The 15,204-nt window shown below is 38.2% G+C and overlaps 1 protein-coding gene across 9 annotated transcripts in view; it reads left to right on the top strand.

The window, feature by feature from the left end:
• The window catches only part of sptan1 (spectrin alpha, non-erythrocytic 1), a 103,928-nt gene that overhangs the window by 39,164 nt on the left and 49,560 nt on the right, over window positions 1-15,204 (top strand). For 5 of the 9 annotated variants that reach the window (XM_072565985.1, XM_072565983.1, XM_072565984.1 and 2 more), the window contains 8 exons: window positions 2,165-2,224; window positions 4,948-5,146; window positions 6,742-6,840; window positions 8,495-8,533; window positions 9,022-9,057; window positions 11,866-11,913; window positions 13,836-13,927; window positions 14,164-14,308. In XM_072565985.1, coding sequence (XP_072422086.1) covers window positions 2,165-2,224; window positions 4,948-5,146; window positions 6,742-6,840; window positions 8,495-8,533; window positions 9,022-9,057; window positions 11,866-11,913; window positions 13,836-13,927; window positions 14,164-14,308 — 718 coding nt within the window. The remainder of the gene's footprint in view (window positions 1-2,164; window positions 2,225-4,947; window positions 5,147-6,741; window positions 6,841-8,494; window positions 8,534-9,021; window positions 9,058-11,865; window positions 11,914-13,835; window positions 13,928-14,163; window positions 14,309-15,204) is intronic. The other 4 variants (XM_072565987.1, XM_072565990.1, XM_072565991.1 and 1 more) reach the window with 2 other exon arrangements.

The raw sequence follows: 15,204 nt of genomic DNA on the forward strand, positions 1-15,204 counted from the left end.
CTAGGCTTCAGAAAACAACAGAACACCACTGCTGCTTTAGTATTATATGTCTGTTCAAATCATTGCTTAAGCTGTATTTAGAACTGTCCAGTTTTTTGGGTCCCCAGCTTGATAAGGGTATTGACATTGTGGAAATTAATACAGAGGAGAATAAATAAGAAGTTTAGTTGAGACAAATGCTTTAGTTACAAGGAAAGACGAGAAAACTGAGATTTTAATCATTCGTGAAGGTTCAGATGAATTCTGATGAAAGTTTCAATATACTCGGGAAAAACTGTAGCACTTGCCATTGGATTGATAACGAGGACTAAAAACACCAAAAAATAAAGTGAGTGCGTTTCTCTGTTGGATTGCTTTGACATGGTTAGAATATTTTTAAAAAAAAGGTTGACTAAAAGATTAATAAAGGGTAGGGAAACTAAAGTGTGAGAGGAAGCTAGTTGGAAATAATAAAATCAGAGTAAAAGAGTTAACTGTGTGTTCTTGCTTTCTGTAGACGGTGAACCTAGGGAATTAATGGAAAATAAGATGGTAGGATAAGTAGGCATTTTATTTTAGCTTGCTTTGGATTTCATTACAGAGGATACAAGTAATATTTCAGAAATAACAATAAATCAGAAAATGGAGAGGAACTCAAAAGCTTAAAATGACCACGGAAGTGGAACTGGAAAAATTGTAGCTGCAAGCTGACAAGTCCCCAGGTCCTGATGGACTTCATCCTAGGGCCTTAAAAGAAACAGCTAATTAGATAGTTGATATATTGGTTATAATTTTCAAGACTTCCCTAAAATTGTTAAATTGACTTGACTGAAGCATACGAGATCCTGAGGGCTTTTGACATGGTAAATGTGGGAATTGAGGTAAAAACAATGACTGCAGATGCTGGAAACCAGATTCTGGATTAGTGGTGCTGGAAGATCACAGCAGTTCAGGCAGCATCCAAGGAGCTTCGAAATCGACGTTTCGGATTCCTGATGAAGGGCTTTTGCCTGAAATATCAATTTTTGAAGCTCCTTGGATACTGCCTGAACTGCTGTGCTCTTCCAGCACCACTAATTCGGAACCATGTGGGAATTGGATGTTTCCTTATGTGGGAAACCCAGAACTAGAAATCATCACTATTTAAAAGTAGGCTCTTGCTCATTTATGGTAGAAGTTACTGTTTGATCCTGAGGGTTTTGGGTCTTTGGAACTCTTCCACATAAGGCTGTAGAGCAGAGTCTTTTGAATCTTTTTCAGGCAGATGTGGATTGATTCTTGAAGTTGTGACAAGTTATTAAGGTTGAGTAGGTATGCCAAATGATCAGATCAGTCATTAATGCCGCAGCAGGAAGGAGGAGTTGTGTAACTTAGTTCTTTTCCTCCTTTGTATGACTTGCCTGCAATAACGAAGCAAATACATAACAAGTGAAATAGATTAAACATTTTAAAAATAAACACCCAAATTGCGATGTGGCACATTTCTATTCAGGAAACTATTGCAGGTGCAATGGACTGACTTGCTGTTGAACTGTAAAATTTTGAGACTCTTGTACTGCAGGCAATAGGCTTGCACTAAGTTTAGAAGAACATGGGGCATCTTGATTGAAATATATACAAGATCCTGAGAGGCCATTTAAAAGGGTGCAGGTGGAAAGGGTGTTTCCTCTTCTGTGAGAGGGATCACCGCTAGTGGGATCGCCTTCTGTGGAAAGTGCTTCTTCAGTTTTTCCAGGTCCAGTGCAGACTATATGTCACTATAATATTCCAAGCCCATTGAGAAATATTGAATTTGAACAACATGCTACAATGTTCAATGTAATTGTTTAGAAGCAACCATTTTAACTGCTTGTCTTCTGGCACTAGTTTGGCATTTTAAGAGTGTGGGTGAGGGTGTGGGGGGGGAAAAAAAAACTCTTTTTAGATGTGATAAAAAATGCATGAAACTGAAATTTGTATTTACTGATTAAGAAATTAACTTTATTTTGGTGGACACTTCTTCAGTTGCTTGTTGCTAATCAAGCTGCACTCTTTTTTTCAAGTTGCTTGCTTGCTTTTATCTGTTGCTTCTGGAACTTGCCATGCTAATTCTAGCTATGTACTAATTTTCCTTTCTTTAACAGCTGCTTTAAGCCTTTAATCTACTAATGGTGCATGCTGTGCTTTGCTCCCTCTGTCTGTCCAGGACTTTGCTAGCTAAGGAGGTTGGCAGCGTTGTGCTCCGTATGAAGCAGGTGGAGGAATTGTGAGTAGGTTTGGCTCTTTCTTGATGTGATGTGATCTTCGCTTCCATTAATTTTCACACTGTTTGTTTGTTTTTGCTGAAGCTTGTGGACATTGGCTTAATTTAGATATTATATCTTTGAAAGAATTTGCTTACTAGGATCAAATTGCATGGTTTTGTGTGATAGGCCAACTGGTGGAGATGGAGTTTCTCTCTTTACCTGGTAGGAGTGTGAAAATTGGCATGACTTGCTGTTTAGAGTGCACTATTTAGTTTTTAGTTATTCAGTTTTTGCCTTCTGCCATTACTGTAGATAGCATACTAAAAGCGCACAGGTAAAATTTACATTAAGCATCGCCTATAAAGTGACAAAGTCAAAGCTTTTCATCTTACGTATTCCTGACTGACCCACAAGAAACCAAACTTTGAAAGGGAAAATCAATTTGTATAGCATGCGAAGAGGGCAGTGATTTAGTTGGCATGGAAAAACTGCTAATTGTCAATGTTAGCTGATTTAAGATCAGACCAGAAGACTCTAATCAAGGTGTTTGGTGTGGAATGCAACAGGATACTCTGGAGACTGCCCATCTCTGCTGCATTCTGCAGGGCACCCATTTACAGTTTTACCTGCCAAATCGAACTTTTTAATCACTTAACTAAGATGGACTGTCAGTAGTTCCTGCTGCAATGATTGGCAAAGAGCACTTTCTTTTTCTGATATCCTCAACCCTAATGAGTGCAAGACATAAGACTTCAACCTTGTGTCTCATTTTGATCATATTTAAGTTCTGTATTACCAAGCAATTAAAACTTAAATTTCTGAAACCTAAAAAAAATGTTTGTATGCTTTCAGATTTGCATGATGTCGGTTTTAAAACTATTGGGTTCAATTAGTTTTGAGATGCGGTACCAATATTCTATTTCTAGATGAGTCAGACTGGGTAAGCTTTAAACATGTTAGAATACAAATTAGGAGCAGGGGTAGTCCACTCAGCCCTTTTGAGTTTGCACAGCCATTCACAAGAGATAATGATTGATCTTATTACTCCACATTCTGGTGCACTTCTGATTTAACCTTTTCACCCTCTTGCTCATCAAGAACCTATTTTACATTTGCCTTAAAAATTCAAGAACTCTCCTCAAAAGGTGATGGAATCACAGTTGCAAGGATTTATGACTATGATCTTTCCTCACCTGTATCTTAAATGGAGAACCCCTTTATTTTCAAACAATGCATTCACCCCACCCCCAAATACCCAACCACCACCACCCAGTTCTAGACCCTTCCACAAGAGGAAGCATTCTTTTCACAGGTGTGCCTTTTCATGACCCCCACAGGATTTTAAATGTTTCAGTCAAGTTGCCCCTTGCTCTTCTAAACTCCCAGCGTTTACAAACCTAGCCTGCCAATTTTTTTCTTCTCATTCCAGCTATTAGTCTGGTAAACCTTTTCTGAACTGCTTCACATGCACTTAGATCCATTCTTTACTTAAGAAGACCTGTACTACACACAGTACTCAAGTTGTGTTGTAGCTTTTGACATATTAGCAGAAATCTATAGAGCATGTTGTACATGATGGGAATTTGAGCAGTAGAAGCTTAGAGTTCTGTACTAAAATTATGAACTTTCCGATTGGTGCATGTCTTATGCTCGTTTCTAAGTTGGTTGATTTAAAGAGAGAAAGGTATATTGTTTGTCTGTGATCATACAAAATGAAACACATTGATTTAAATGTCCTAACAATTATGAATTGATAAAATCGATGTCTATTGACAACATCCAGTGATCGGACTTTTTTTTTGTACGTAAGTTTGAGTTTGATGCTATTTAGCTGCAAAATATAAAGACTAGAATGTAATACTTCAGAGCAGTGATTTACAAATATTTAGAATATATTGGAATTTGTTGTGTGATGTAGTTCAACTTTTAGTGAGAATGGATGAATACATGCACACAATGTATACTTGGAATATATGATTTCAAAATTTCTGTTTCCAATCAACTTCATTTTGGGCATCTGAGCATTATTTAAAGAATGCTTTCAGATTTTTAAGTCATTTAGTAATATAAAGTTTAGAAAGCACAATAGATTTGGTTCATAAGATTGAAGGGGACAGCTGAGGAGGTGGAATGAAGTGAGATGATGGGAATTTATATTTGTAGAAGCTAAGTGATGATTTTGTAAGTATATCCTCCATCCATTGTTACATAAACCCAGTATTGCTTCAATACTTACTGAGTAACTTTCAAACCATTGACTAGCAAGTGTCAGCATTTTGTTTTTGTTGTCTTTTGATCATTGTTAGATTTATGGTTCTCCATTGATTTGCTGTCCATCTTCGTAAGCAATTCCACATTCTTAGATTACTTATAGTGTGGAAACAGGCCCTTCGGTCCAGTAAGTCCACACCGACCCTCCGAAGAGCAACCCACCCAGACCCATTCTCCTACATTTACCCCTTCACCTAACACTACGGGCAATTTAACATGGCCAGTTCACCTAACCTGCACATTTTTTGACTGTGGGAGGAAACCACAGTACCTGGAGGAAACCCACGCAGACACTGGGAGAATGTGCAAACTCCACACAGACAGTTGCCTGAGGTGGGAATTGAACCTGGGTCTCTGGTGCTGTGAGGCAGCAGTGCTAACCACTGTGCCACCGTGCTGCCCACTTAAACTGTTTGTTTGTTTAATTGCTTGTAATGAGTAAAGTGACTTTGTTGGACACGTTTCCTTTTAGATACCAATCGATTCTGGAGCTGGGCAAAAAACGTAAGGATATGCTGGAAAAGAGCTGTAAGAAGTTCATGCTTTTCCGGGAGGCCAATGAGCTGCAGCAGTGGATCCATGAGAAGGAGACAGCATTGACTAGTGAAGAAGTGGGCACTGACTTGGAACAAGTGGAAGGACTGCAGAAAAAGTTTGATGACTTCCAAAAAGTAAGTAAAACTTTTTAACTTGGAACTATTTTGAAAGCCGAAAAATGCAAACCTCAATTATGTAAACTAGATGTGAACACCATGGCTGATTTATCTTTGGCTACCTGATGTATTGACTTATGGTTGCCATTTTCTTCCTGTCCACTGTTCATATCAAACTATAGTTGTTAGTTTATTCTGGATGAGGTAGATTGGTGTAACAGATTTAAAACACAAACAAATTTCTAAATTAGTATCATAGACTGAAATGTACTGTATGATTCTGTGCTGCCAAAATACACTGCTTTCCCATACTAGTCCCACTTTTTCCTGCACTCGACCCTTGAATGTTCTGACACTTCAGGTGTTCATCCAGTTCCTTTTAAAGGTTGTGAGGTTACCCACCTCAATTACCCTCGCAGGTACTGCTTTCCAGATCCCCAATGAAAAACCTTTTCATCAAATCCCCTCTAAATTTCTTGCCTCTTATTTTAAAAGTGTGTTGCCTTGTTCTTGATCCTTTTGATTAAGGGGAGCAGCTGCTTTCTATCCACCCTTTGTGTTGCTCAGAATCTTGTATGCCTCTGTCAAGTCCCCACTCAACCTTCTCTGTTCCAAAGAAAACAACCCAAGCTTATCCAGTGTGTCTCAATAGCATAAATGCTCTATCCCACGCAACATCCTGGTGAATATCCTCTGCACTTTCTCCAGTGCAGTCACATCTTGCCTGTAATGTGGTGATCAGAACTGCTCACACTACTCAGCTGTGGCCTAACAAAGTTCTGCAGCTACAGCAGTACCTCCCCGCTGTTATAATCTATGCCTCACTGATAAAGTTAAGTGTCCCATATGCTGCTTTAACTGCCTTGTTAACTTGTCCAGGTTCCTTTTTAGGGATCTGTGGAGAAGCACCTGATGATCCCACTGTTCCTTTTTCAGGCTCCTAAATAGAGCTAAATGGCATCTTTGTTTTTTTTTCCAGATCACTATCCATTGATTGGGAGCAGAGTGCCCTCATTGATTTACTTTTATAGCCAATAATAAATGTACTGAGATTCAAGGATTTTTCAGCATTTCTATGAAATTAGTATTTCGAGTAATATATATCTCTTCATTGTGGTGGGATTACTTGAAATATCTATCTGTTATTTCTGCAAAAGTTTTTTGGCTTTAGCAACCCTTCACCCACTGTGCATGAACAGGCTAAACCTGGTTGACACACCACTGGTTTCATCTTTAGAAAGAGTGCAGAAAATTCTTATTTCTAGAAATTTATTTTGTTAGCGAGTTTTAAGAAGATTTGTAGCTCAGTTTGAGGTTCTGGATGTAGGTTTGCTGGCTGAGCTGGATGTTTCATTTTCGGATGTTTCATCACCAAACTAGGTAACATCTTCAGTGAGCCTCCAGACAAAGCATTGCTGGTGTTTCCCACTTTCTATTTATATGTTTGGGTTTCCTTGGGTTGGTGATGTCATTTTCTGTGGTGACATTATTTCCTGTTCTTTTTCTCAGGGGTAGTAGATGGGATCCAAGTCAGTGTGTTTGTTGATAGAGTTCAGGTTGGAATGCCAAAAAATTATTTAAGTTAAAGTCATGCTTAATCCAATATTTTTCAGGACTTGAAAGCCAATGAATCTCGCTTGCGAGATATTAACAAAGTGGCAAACGATCTCGAGTCAGAAGGTCTGATGGCTGAAGAGGTTCAAGTAGCTCAGGTACAGTATCATTTCATTTCATTTTCAAAAAAATTCTATTTCCAAAATGAGTTTACTGTCCATTGTGAATCAAGCACATATTAAAATAAATAAATTCTATAAAGGGATAAATGGGGTAAAGTGATTAGTATTTTACATGCAGCTGAATTTTTGTCGCCACCTTAATGCAAAATAAAAGCTAAGCTTCTAAATCTTTTGCTCCTTGAATTGAAAATTGTGCATGCAGCACAGTGGTTGTGGAAAAACTACAAGATCGTATTCTCAAAATGGACCTCTTTGTGTGATGTTCTGTCGGGTAAATTTACTCTTCCCACCAACATTAAAATGAGTGTTCGAATATGGAGGATTCAGAGAAGTTGCCCTTCCAAATACTTTTTACCCACATTAAAGGTTCTGGTTTCTAGCTGCACCCAGTAGTCTGGGTGGATTGTTGAGAGCAATACTAATGCGAAGACTTCCTGTCTGCCTGTTATTTAAAAATTGTATGACACCTTTTTGAGGAACAGTATGGGAGCTCTTTGGGGAGTTCTGGTTTTTCTAGTAAATATTTGTCCCTCAACTAACATCCCAAGAAAATGGTTAAGCTAGACATTCATCTTGCTTGTAATTAGTGGCATGTTTTGTAAACTGAGCACTGCATGTTCCAGTACTTTTGAAAGAGTTACTGGCTGCATAAATCACTTTGGGCCTTTCCTGAAAAAAGGTGCCAAATGCATGCAAGTTTCTTTCACTCTGTACTATTGAGTTCAGTCATGATAAATTGTTGTTTGGAAACTTGAGATCTAACTTGGGGGAATAACTTACAGCTTTAAGTTTTATTTGTATTTCTATATTGTGTGTACTAAGGACGAAGATGTAATTCTTTAATTTCATTTCCTCTGTGTTCTGAGCGTGGTTATTTGGAGATTCGGTTGTTTATCTGCATTTAAATGGGGTCTTTACAATCCTTGAAGTGAATTTTTCAGTGCATTAGGGAAGGGTAGATAAACTGGGCAAAACTAAATTGCTGGTGCCTACTGTTGGGAGTCCAGTAACACAAAGAGCTTTATGTTCTTCTACAAAAAGTGCCATGGGGGATCATAACCTGAGTGGAGCTAAATCTAATTTATCCAGGCGTGCAATGCTGTACTTTAATTATAGCAAGATCAGTGCTGTAAACTCAAAATAACCTTCCTGAGATTATGCTTTGTTCTTCTGATTGCACAACCCTTGGGTTATGCTATGGTTGTAGCCAGGCATTTTATTAATGACTTCCAAAAGATTAGCCAACAAAACACCTGGATCTTGCATGTGTTATCCTGCATAATTGTACCTCATGATTTATATTTCCTAAGTCTATTATTCTCTTTCTCAATCTTGCCACTTTGATTTAATATCGGCAAGTACAATGTGCCATTTATCAACTAATCTATCTCTGTCTTTCTGCATGTGATAAGCTGATTTTTGCTTGTCACTTTTAATTGGTAAGATCTTTATATAATCTTCACAGTTATAGTTATTCACAAAGCAGTTCTGACACCAGTCTCTGTCTGCACCAGTTAGCTGCTTCTAGGTCCATGTATGGTTGTTTTCACTAACTGTAAATCAGTTTCAGAAACACTTCAGCTTTGTTTCGTTAAACACATTTTGCGTTGTTGTCCTTTACTCATTTTAGGAACAACCAGTCTTGGGATCTGCCCCAGGAGCAGCCAAGGTAAGAGTATGTTGAATAAATTATGAATATGAAATTGAAATATGAGTAACATTATAAACAGCAGGTATCTTCAATCTAAACAACAACAAATGTTAAATGCTACTTTGACAGAAGCCAAACATGTACTTTTCTAGTCCATTTTATTTATACTCGCACTTCACAAATTCCAAGAAGACTGATTCCTCATTCCCCATTTGTTCACCCTTTTGTCCTTTTATTAATAGACTCAGTACCTGTTCTGTAGTTTCATTTTACATATTTGGGTCCAGTTTATTTTCTGTTCTGTTCTGATGGTGAACATTATTTTAAAATGAGTACTGCATATATAATAGTGCTGGGGCAATTTGGTAGGAATGTATTAAGTACTTGAAAGATCAATTTACGCCATGTTGGACCGATATGGGGTACGTACCATGTGACGTAACAGAATTAATTTGTTGGCATCCAGTTTCTCAAATTTTAGTTTCTTTTTGTTTTTTTTTCCATAGGATGAATCTGACTCTAAAACCACATCGCCATGGAAGGTATGAGTTTTATTTTCCAGAATCCTCTCCTATTGACTTTTACAGCTAACTGATTTGTATCAGGCTTCCATTTTCCACAACCACTAATCAGTTACAATTCGAGATGGCATTCTGTGATTTTTAATTTTCCTGTTCAAAAACTGTTTTTGCCCATACCCAAGATCTTTAGAAAAGCATAGATTAATTTATAGTGATCAAGGTCACTGTTTTACCATGACTAATTTAAGTTATTTTTAAATTTTCTTTTAAATCCGTTATTTCATCCAAATAACCTTTCTAAAAATGTCATTTGAGGTTGTTTCTGGCTTACAGGTAAGGGTTGCTGTCAGTGTCATTTTTAATGAAGTATTCCTAATGATTTTCCTGCATCTTTTGTATGTCTTTGTCGATCAGTCCATTTCTCTAGCCTATATTAAGATAGTAGCAGACACAGTCAAATTGATTATGCTTCACTTTGCCACTGGAACTCACATTTGCTCTTTTAACATCTCTTAGTTGTTTCTCCTCTCTAATTTTGGTTTATTACATAAAGTCTTGATATATGTCCAAAATTAATAAAGGAAGTGTTGGATAAAGGCCCAAAAGAGTTCTCCTATTTATCCTTAACCTATGCAAAAGAGCTGAAGATATGAGCAAATACCTGCAGAGATTTACCCACAGTTAATCTGTGCTTGTAACAAGCAGACCTGAGGCATGCCTATTTACTACTATTACGATATTTGTTTATATTAATATGCAGAAATGTTTGATACAGAAATTCTTGCCAAGACAACAGAATATGTCCCTTCATTTTTAAAAATTGTACTTGAATAACATGCAGCACAACATCTCTTTAAAAACAATACAGGTATTTAGCACTGTTCCAGAATTTTGTAATATTACAACAGTGTACCTTTTTGAAAAGGTTGCTTCCACATAACTCTTGCACTTCTAATTTAAAAAATCACCAAATTCATTATTTTATCTACATTCTTTATTCCTTAACGCCGCATTTTTCAGCTTGGGCTAGCGAATATGTGAGCTGCACTACAATTTTGGAAAGCAAGCGACAGGTGTTGTAGTTGTGATAACTAACCTGGATACATTTAAGGAAAGCCAGCCAAAGATGTGGAAGAGCAAGATATGCTGATGGGGAGATGAAGAGTTGTGGGGAGGAGGTTTGTGGAGCATTGACCACTTTGCCCAAAAAGCTTGTTGTTGTTCTCCCCAACCATATGTAATAATGTGAACTCTTTCCTGCCATCAGGCCAAGCTTATTTTGCTGATATTGTGTTTCTTTAAACTAGAAGCTCACAGTTAAAACAAGTAATTGATGTTGGCTGGAGTATGTTTTGTTTGAGAAGTGCTCGTCATTTCCAATTTACTCCTCTTTTAAGGTGATCCAATTTGTTTATCTTCCTCTATGGAGTAACAGGTGGGGAGGATAGTGAAGAAGTCATTTGGTATGCTTGCCTTTATTGGTCAGAGTATTGAGTATAGGAGTTGGGAGGTCGTGTTACAGCTGTGCAAGACATTATTCCAAAAGTGGCCTAACTGTTGGGTGTAGTTCTGGTCTCCTTCCTACAGGAAGGATGTTATGAAACTTGAAAGGGTTCAGAAAAGATTTACAAGGATGTTGCCAGGGTTGGAGGGTTTGAGCTATAGGGAGAGGCTGAAATAGGCCAGGGCTATTTTCCCTGGATCATCGGAGGCTGGGGGGTGACCTTTATAAGAGGTCTATAAACTAATGAGGGGCATGGATAGGGTAAATAGACTAGGTCTTTTCCCTAGTATTTAGAGAGTCCAGAACTAGAGGGCATAGGTTTAGGGTTAGAGGGGAATGATTTAAAAGGGACCTAAGGGGCAACGTTTTCACGCAGGGGTCGGTGCGTGTATGGAATGAGCTGCCAAAGGGAGTGGTGGAGGCTAGTACAATTACAACACTTTAAATCTGGGTGGGTATATGAATAGGAGCGGTTTAGAGGTATATGGGCCGGGTGCTGGCAAATGGGACTAGATTAATTTAGGTTATATGATCGGCACGGAAGGGTCTGTTTCCGTGTTGTACATCTCTGTGACTCTGGGTCAGGAATAGAGGGGCCGAGGTTTAGACTGACTACTGTTCCAGATCATCATTTATAGGTTTCTTCTCTGGTAAATTCATATCTCAATATCTGGAGAAGCTGGATTAATTTTGGCAGCATTCTCCTCAGTGGTCACTGCTATGGCTAACAGAAAACAATAGCTACTTGAATTTGTTTGTGGAGTCACTTCCTATTGTAAGTGAGTGCATGTAGAGAGTAGGGAAGAAGTTCAGAAGTTCTTCTGAAGCACTGCACAGCTGGGGTGGCAGTTTAAACGTACAGTACTTCTAATTTTTTCCAAAGCCAACTTGAGTAGTGCAGTGGCTAACTCATATCTTTAACTTATGTTAATATGTTATCTGGACAGAAAGTTTAAAATGCTTTTATTTGTGGAGGAGCTCACATGCTTCATTCTTTTGTCAAATTATTAAAATGATCTATGTTTTTCATTTAACCTGGCACTTTTTGATTCACTGTTTATTCTGTCTGTGGTCTCTAAAGGCTTTCCTAACTCTCAGTATTGAGATCTTAATGGTTAAGGGTGTGGTCTGACTTTCCCATTCTACACTTAATCTCTCAGGCTACGAAAAGGGAATTCTAAACTTAGTGTTTTTCTGTTGATAGTGAACTCTTGCATGCCATGTTCTATTAGTTCTAAATTTCTAATTTTAACGTTTCTCTTCACTAACTGATGGATCGTGACTGGTTTGGTTTTCCACTGCTGTGATTCATGGTTGCGGTTTAGACTGTGCGGCTGGCAACACATACGGTGGCTAGCTTTAATGCCATCAAGGTAAGAACTGATGGATCTGCTCCCTTCTGGCACTGTCTTTTTCACTCGTGTCTCAAATATGTGATGAGCTCCTCATTTGATTTGTGCTGTCTTTCACTCATTTGTTACAGAGCCCTGCCCCTTGTACTATTATTATGGTTAGTTTCCCCAATAGCCCAGTTACAGTACAGTCTTTCCTTCCCTGCACTTCATGTTTCTGTATTACAAAATAAACCTGTTGTGTTTGTAAATGCTTCTTGCTATATGCTGTTGGCAATTGAGCCAACTGAATACTTGCTGTCAAATCAGATTTTGGTAACATAAGTTAACCCTTTTTAAGTATTGAATGTGCTTTTTGTTTGTATCTGTATTTGAAATATTTTGTAAAATTATGAAGAAAAAGCTATATTGTTAAAATCTAGATAAAGTGAAGCATGTGAAATAGTATCAAGGACAATTTGGATCATTGATAGAATGTGACAACAGGGCATCATGGTCCTCCTCAACCTTTGTTGACTTGGAGCAGTTTAAAAATGGCAATGATGGTGTGATAGAGGAAAAAGACTAACTGACACAAATGAGGATGATGACCAGGATGGGGTAATTGAAGATTCTGTGAACATTGATGACATGGGTGTTCACATAGGAGAATGATGTGACTTGGAACATGGCAACATAAGTAGCAAGTGGCAGGAGGATGATGACAGTGTAGAGGAAGGGGAGTATGGTGGGGAAGAAGAAAATGAAGAAGAAAAAGATAGAAACAAATATAATGGAGGCAGCAATTGTCTCAGAAGGAAGAGAACACAAAAGAGCAATGTAGATTTAACAGAAAATAGGCACAGGTAATTTTTACCTTAGCCTGCTTGGCACACCCTCCTCATGCCTGAAGAAGGGCTTATGCCCGAAACGTCGATTCTCCTTCTCCTTGGATGCTGCCTGACCTCCTGCGCTTTTCCAGCAACACATTTTTAAGCACAGGTCATTTACTCCTTTTTTTGAGCCTGCAGTACTTTTATTTATGTTCATGGCTGATTATCCAACTCAACAGCTTGTTCTGTTTTTCTGCCTTCTCTTTTGATCTATCACGCAATGTTATGATTTCAAGAAGCTTTTGGATATATGATATTTTGGTCTCAACTGCTTCCTGTAATGGCAAATTCCACAGGCTCACCACTCTGGGTGAAGAAAATTCTCAGCCCTAAACAGTTTACCCTATATCCTTAGAATGTGACCCCTGGTTCTGCAAACCTGCCGCCTCTCCAAAATCATCAGGAACATCCTTTCACATCTTCTACGCATAACAAGCAAACTTAGAACCTGCTGTTAGAGTCTAGGTCTGATTGAGATCCTTATAAGAATGTTACCAAGACTAGAGTGAGTGAGTTATAAGGACAGGCTAGATTGGCTGGGACCATTTTTCCCTGGACCGTCGGAGACTGAGGGATGGTCTTATAGAGATTTATAAAATCATGAGCGGCACAGATAAGGTGAATAGCCGAGGTCTTTTCCCCAGGGTAGAAGAGTCCAAAACCAGATGGCATTGGTTTAAGGTGAGAAGGGCCATATCCCTTCTGTAACTTAGGTGCATACTGTTTGGTGACTGAGAAATTTTAATTAAAGTTTGGATGATTTTGCATCCTGTTAGCTACTTGCTGATATAGATCATAGATATGTTGGAGCAATATTCTGCAGCTATGGTGGATTTTTAAGACTTTGTATATTTTTGTGAAATGAATGATATCTGTTGATGGCAAATGGATGGTTTTTTTGGGGGGGCATGAAACTTAATACAGACACCAAACTGAAAATTTCCAGATTAACAATACCTAAAGTATCTATCTGGTTAAAATATAACCAGTTTTTGAGAGTTAACACTGCAGAGTTAAACATTCTTATCTCTGTGTTGAAGTGGGTTGACACAATTTTTCCACATTTCTCAGGAACTGAATGAGCGCTGGAAATCACTGCAACAACTAGCTGAGGAACGCAGCCAGGTCTTGGGCAGTGCACATGAAGTACAGAGATTCCACAGGTGAGTGGCTGTGAGAGATGGAATAATGAAGATCTACCTATTGATGCATAGAGCCAGAAGTGTGGATGGGTGATGCTGAGAAACCTGATTACTTTGTGTTATCTTTCGTTAGATGCTTAATTGCGAATATGTGAGTATTTAGAAAATAATTTGTTAGGATTAAATTGGCTGGAGTTTTTGTACAGAAAATTATTTAATATATAAAAATTTTAAGATTGCTGTTTGGTTTTGTGCAGAGATGCTGATGAAACGAAAGAATGGATTGAAGAGAAAAATCAAGCTCTCAACACTGATAATTATGGACATGACCTTGCAAGTGTCCAGGCTCTGCAACGCAAGCATGAAGGATTTGAACGGGATCTTGCTGCTCTGGGAGATAAAGTGAGCTATGATTGTAACCACAGAATCACAAACTTGTTAGGGTGCACTTGATATGGCACAAAATTGTTTTGGCCTGTCATGTCTGTATGCCTGTCCAAAATAAGCAGTGACTTGGTGCCGTTCTCCTGCCTTTCCAATATTCTCCAATATACTTGTATCCTGAATGTTAGTTGTACTAAAAAAAAAATCATCTAATGACATTTTGAATACCTTGGTTGAACCTGTCTCCACCATACTTCCGGGTGATGCATTTTCAACCCAAGCCATTCACTAAGTGGAAAAAGTTTCTTTGAGCATCACATTTACTACTTTTGCAAATTATTTTATCTTTTTATAAGCATGAGTGTTTTTCCTTATTGACCCTGTCCAAACATCTCAATTTGACTGATGTTTCCAAAATCATCTCTTGGTTGTCTTCTCTCTAAGTGAAACAAATTCTCTAATCTCTCTTCATAATTGGCATTTTTCATCCATGAAGCCACTCATGGAAGCTTGTTCTGCACAATCTCTCTCTAATGCATTCGCATCCTTCCTAATGCACGCTGCTCTGAACTAGACACTCTAGTTGAGGACTAACCAGTGTCCTAAGCAAATTCAGTGTAATTTCCCTGTGTTAGCAGTCTACCAAGATGTATTAATTTTCACTTCTATGTATTGAACCTCATTTACTGCCTATTAGTTTGTATAATTTTGATTTCTAAGTCAGAGGCTTTCAAACATTTTCTCCCAGTCAAATGCCCCTGTGGCAGCTTCAGACTCCTGAGACCATGTTACATATCTAAAAGAAAATGTGCTGTTGTTTTACATTTATACCGCAACCAAAATAATAAGTCAGCAAATAAAGTGGCAATTTCTCAAGACACTGCTGAGGGCTCAGGATAAAACTTGTTTCAATA

Source organism: Chiloscyllium punctatum, chromosome 49 (assembly GCF_047496795.1).
Source record: "Chiloscyllium punctatum isolate Juve2018m chromosome 49, sChiPun1.3, whole genome shotgun sequence".
Taxonomy (NCBI): Eukaryota; Metazoa; Chordata; class Chondrichthyes; order Orectolobiformes; family Hemiscylliidae; genus Chiloscyllium; species Chiloscyllium punctatum.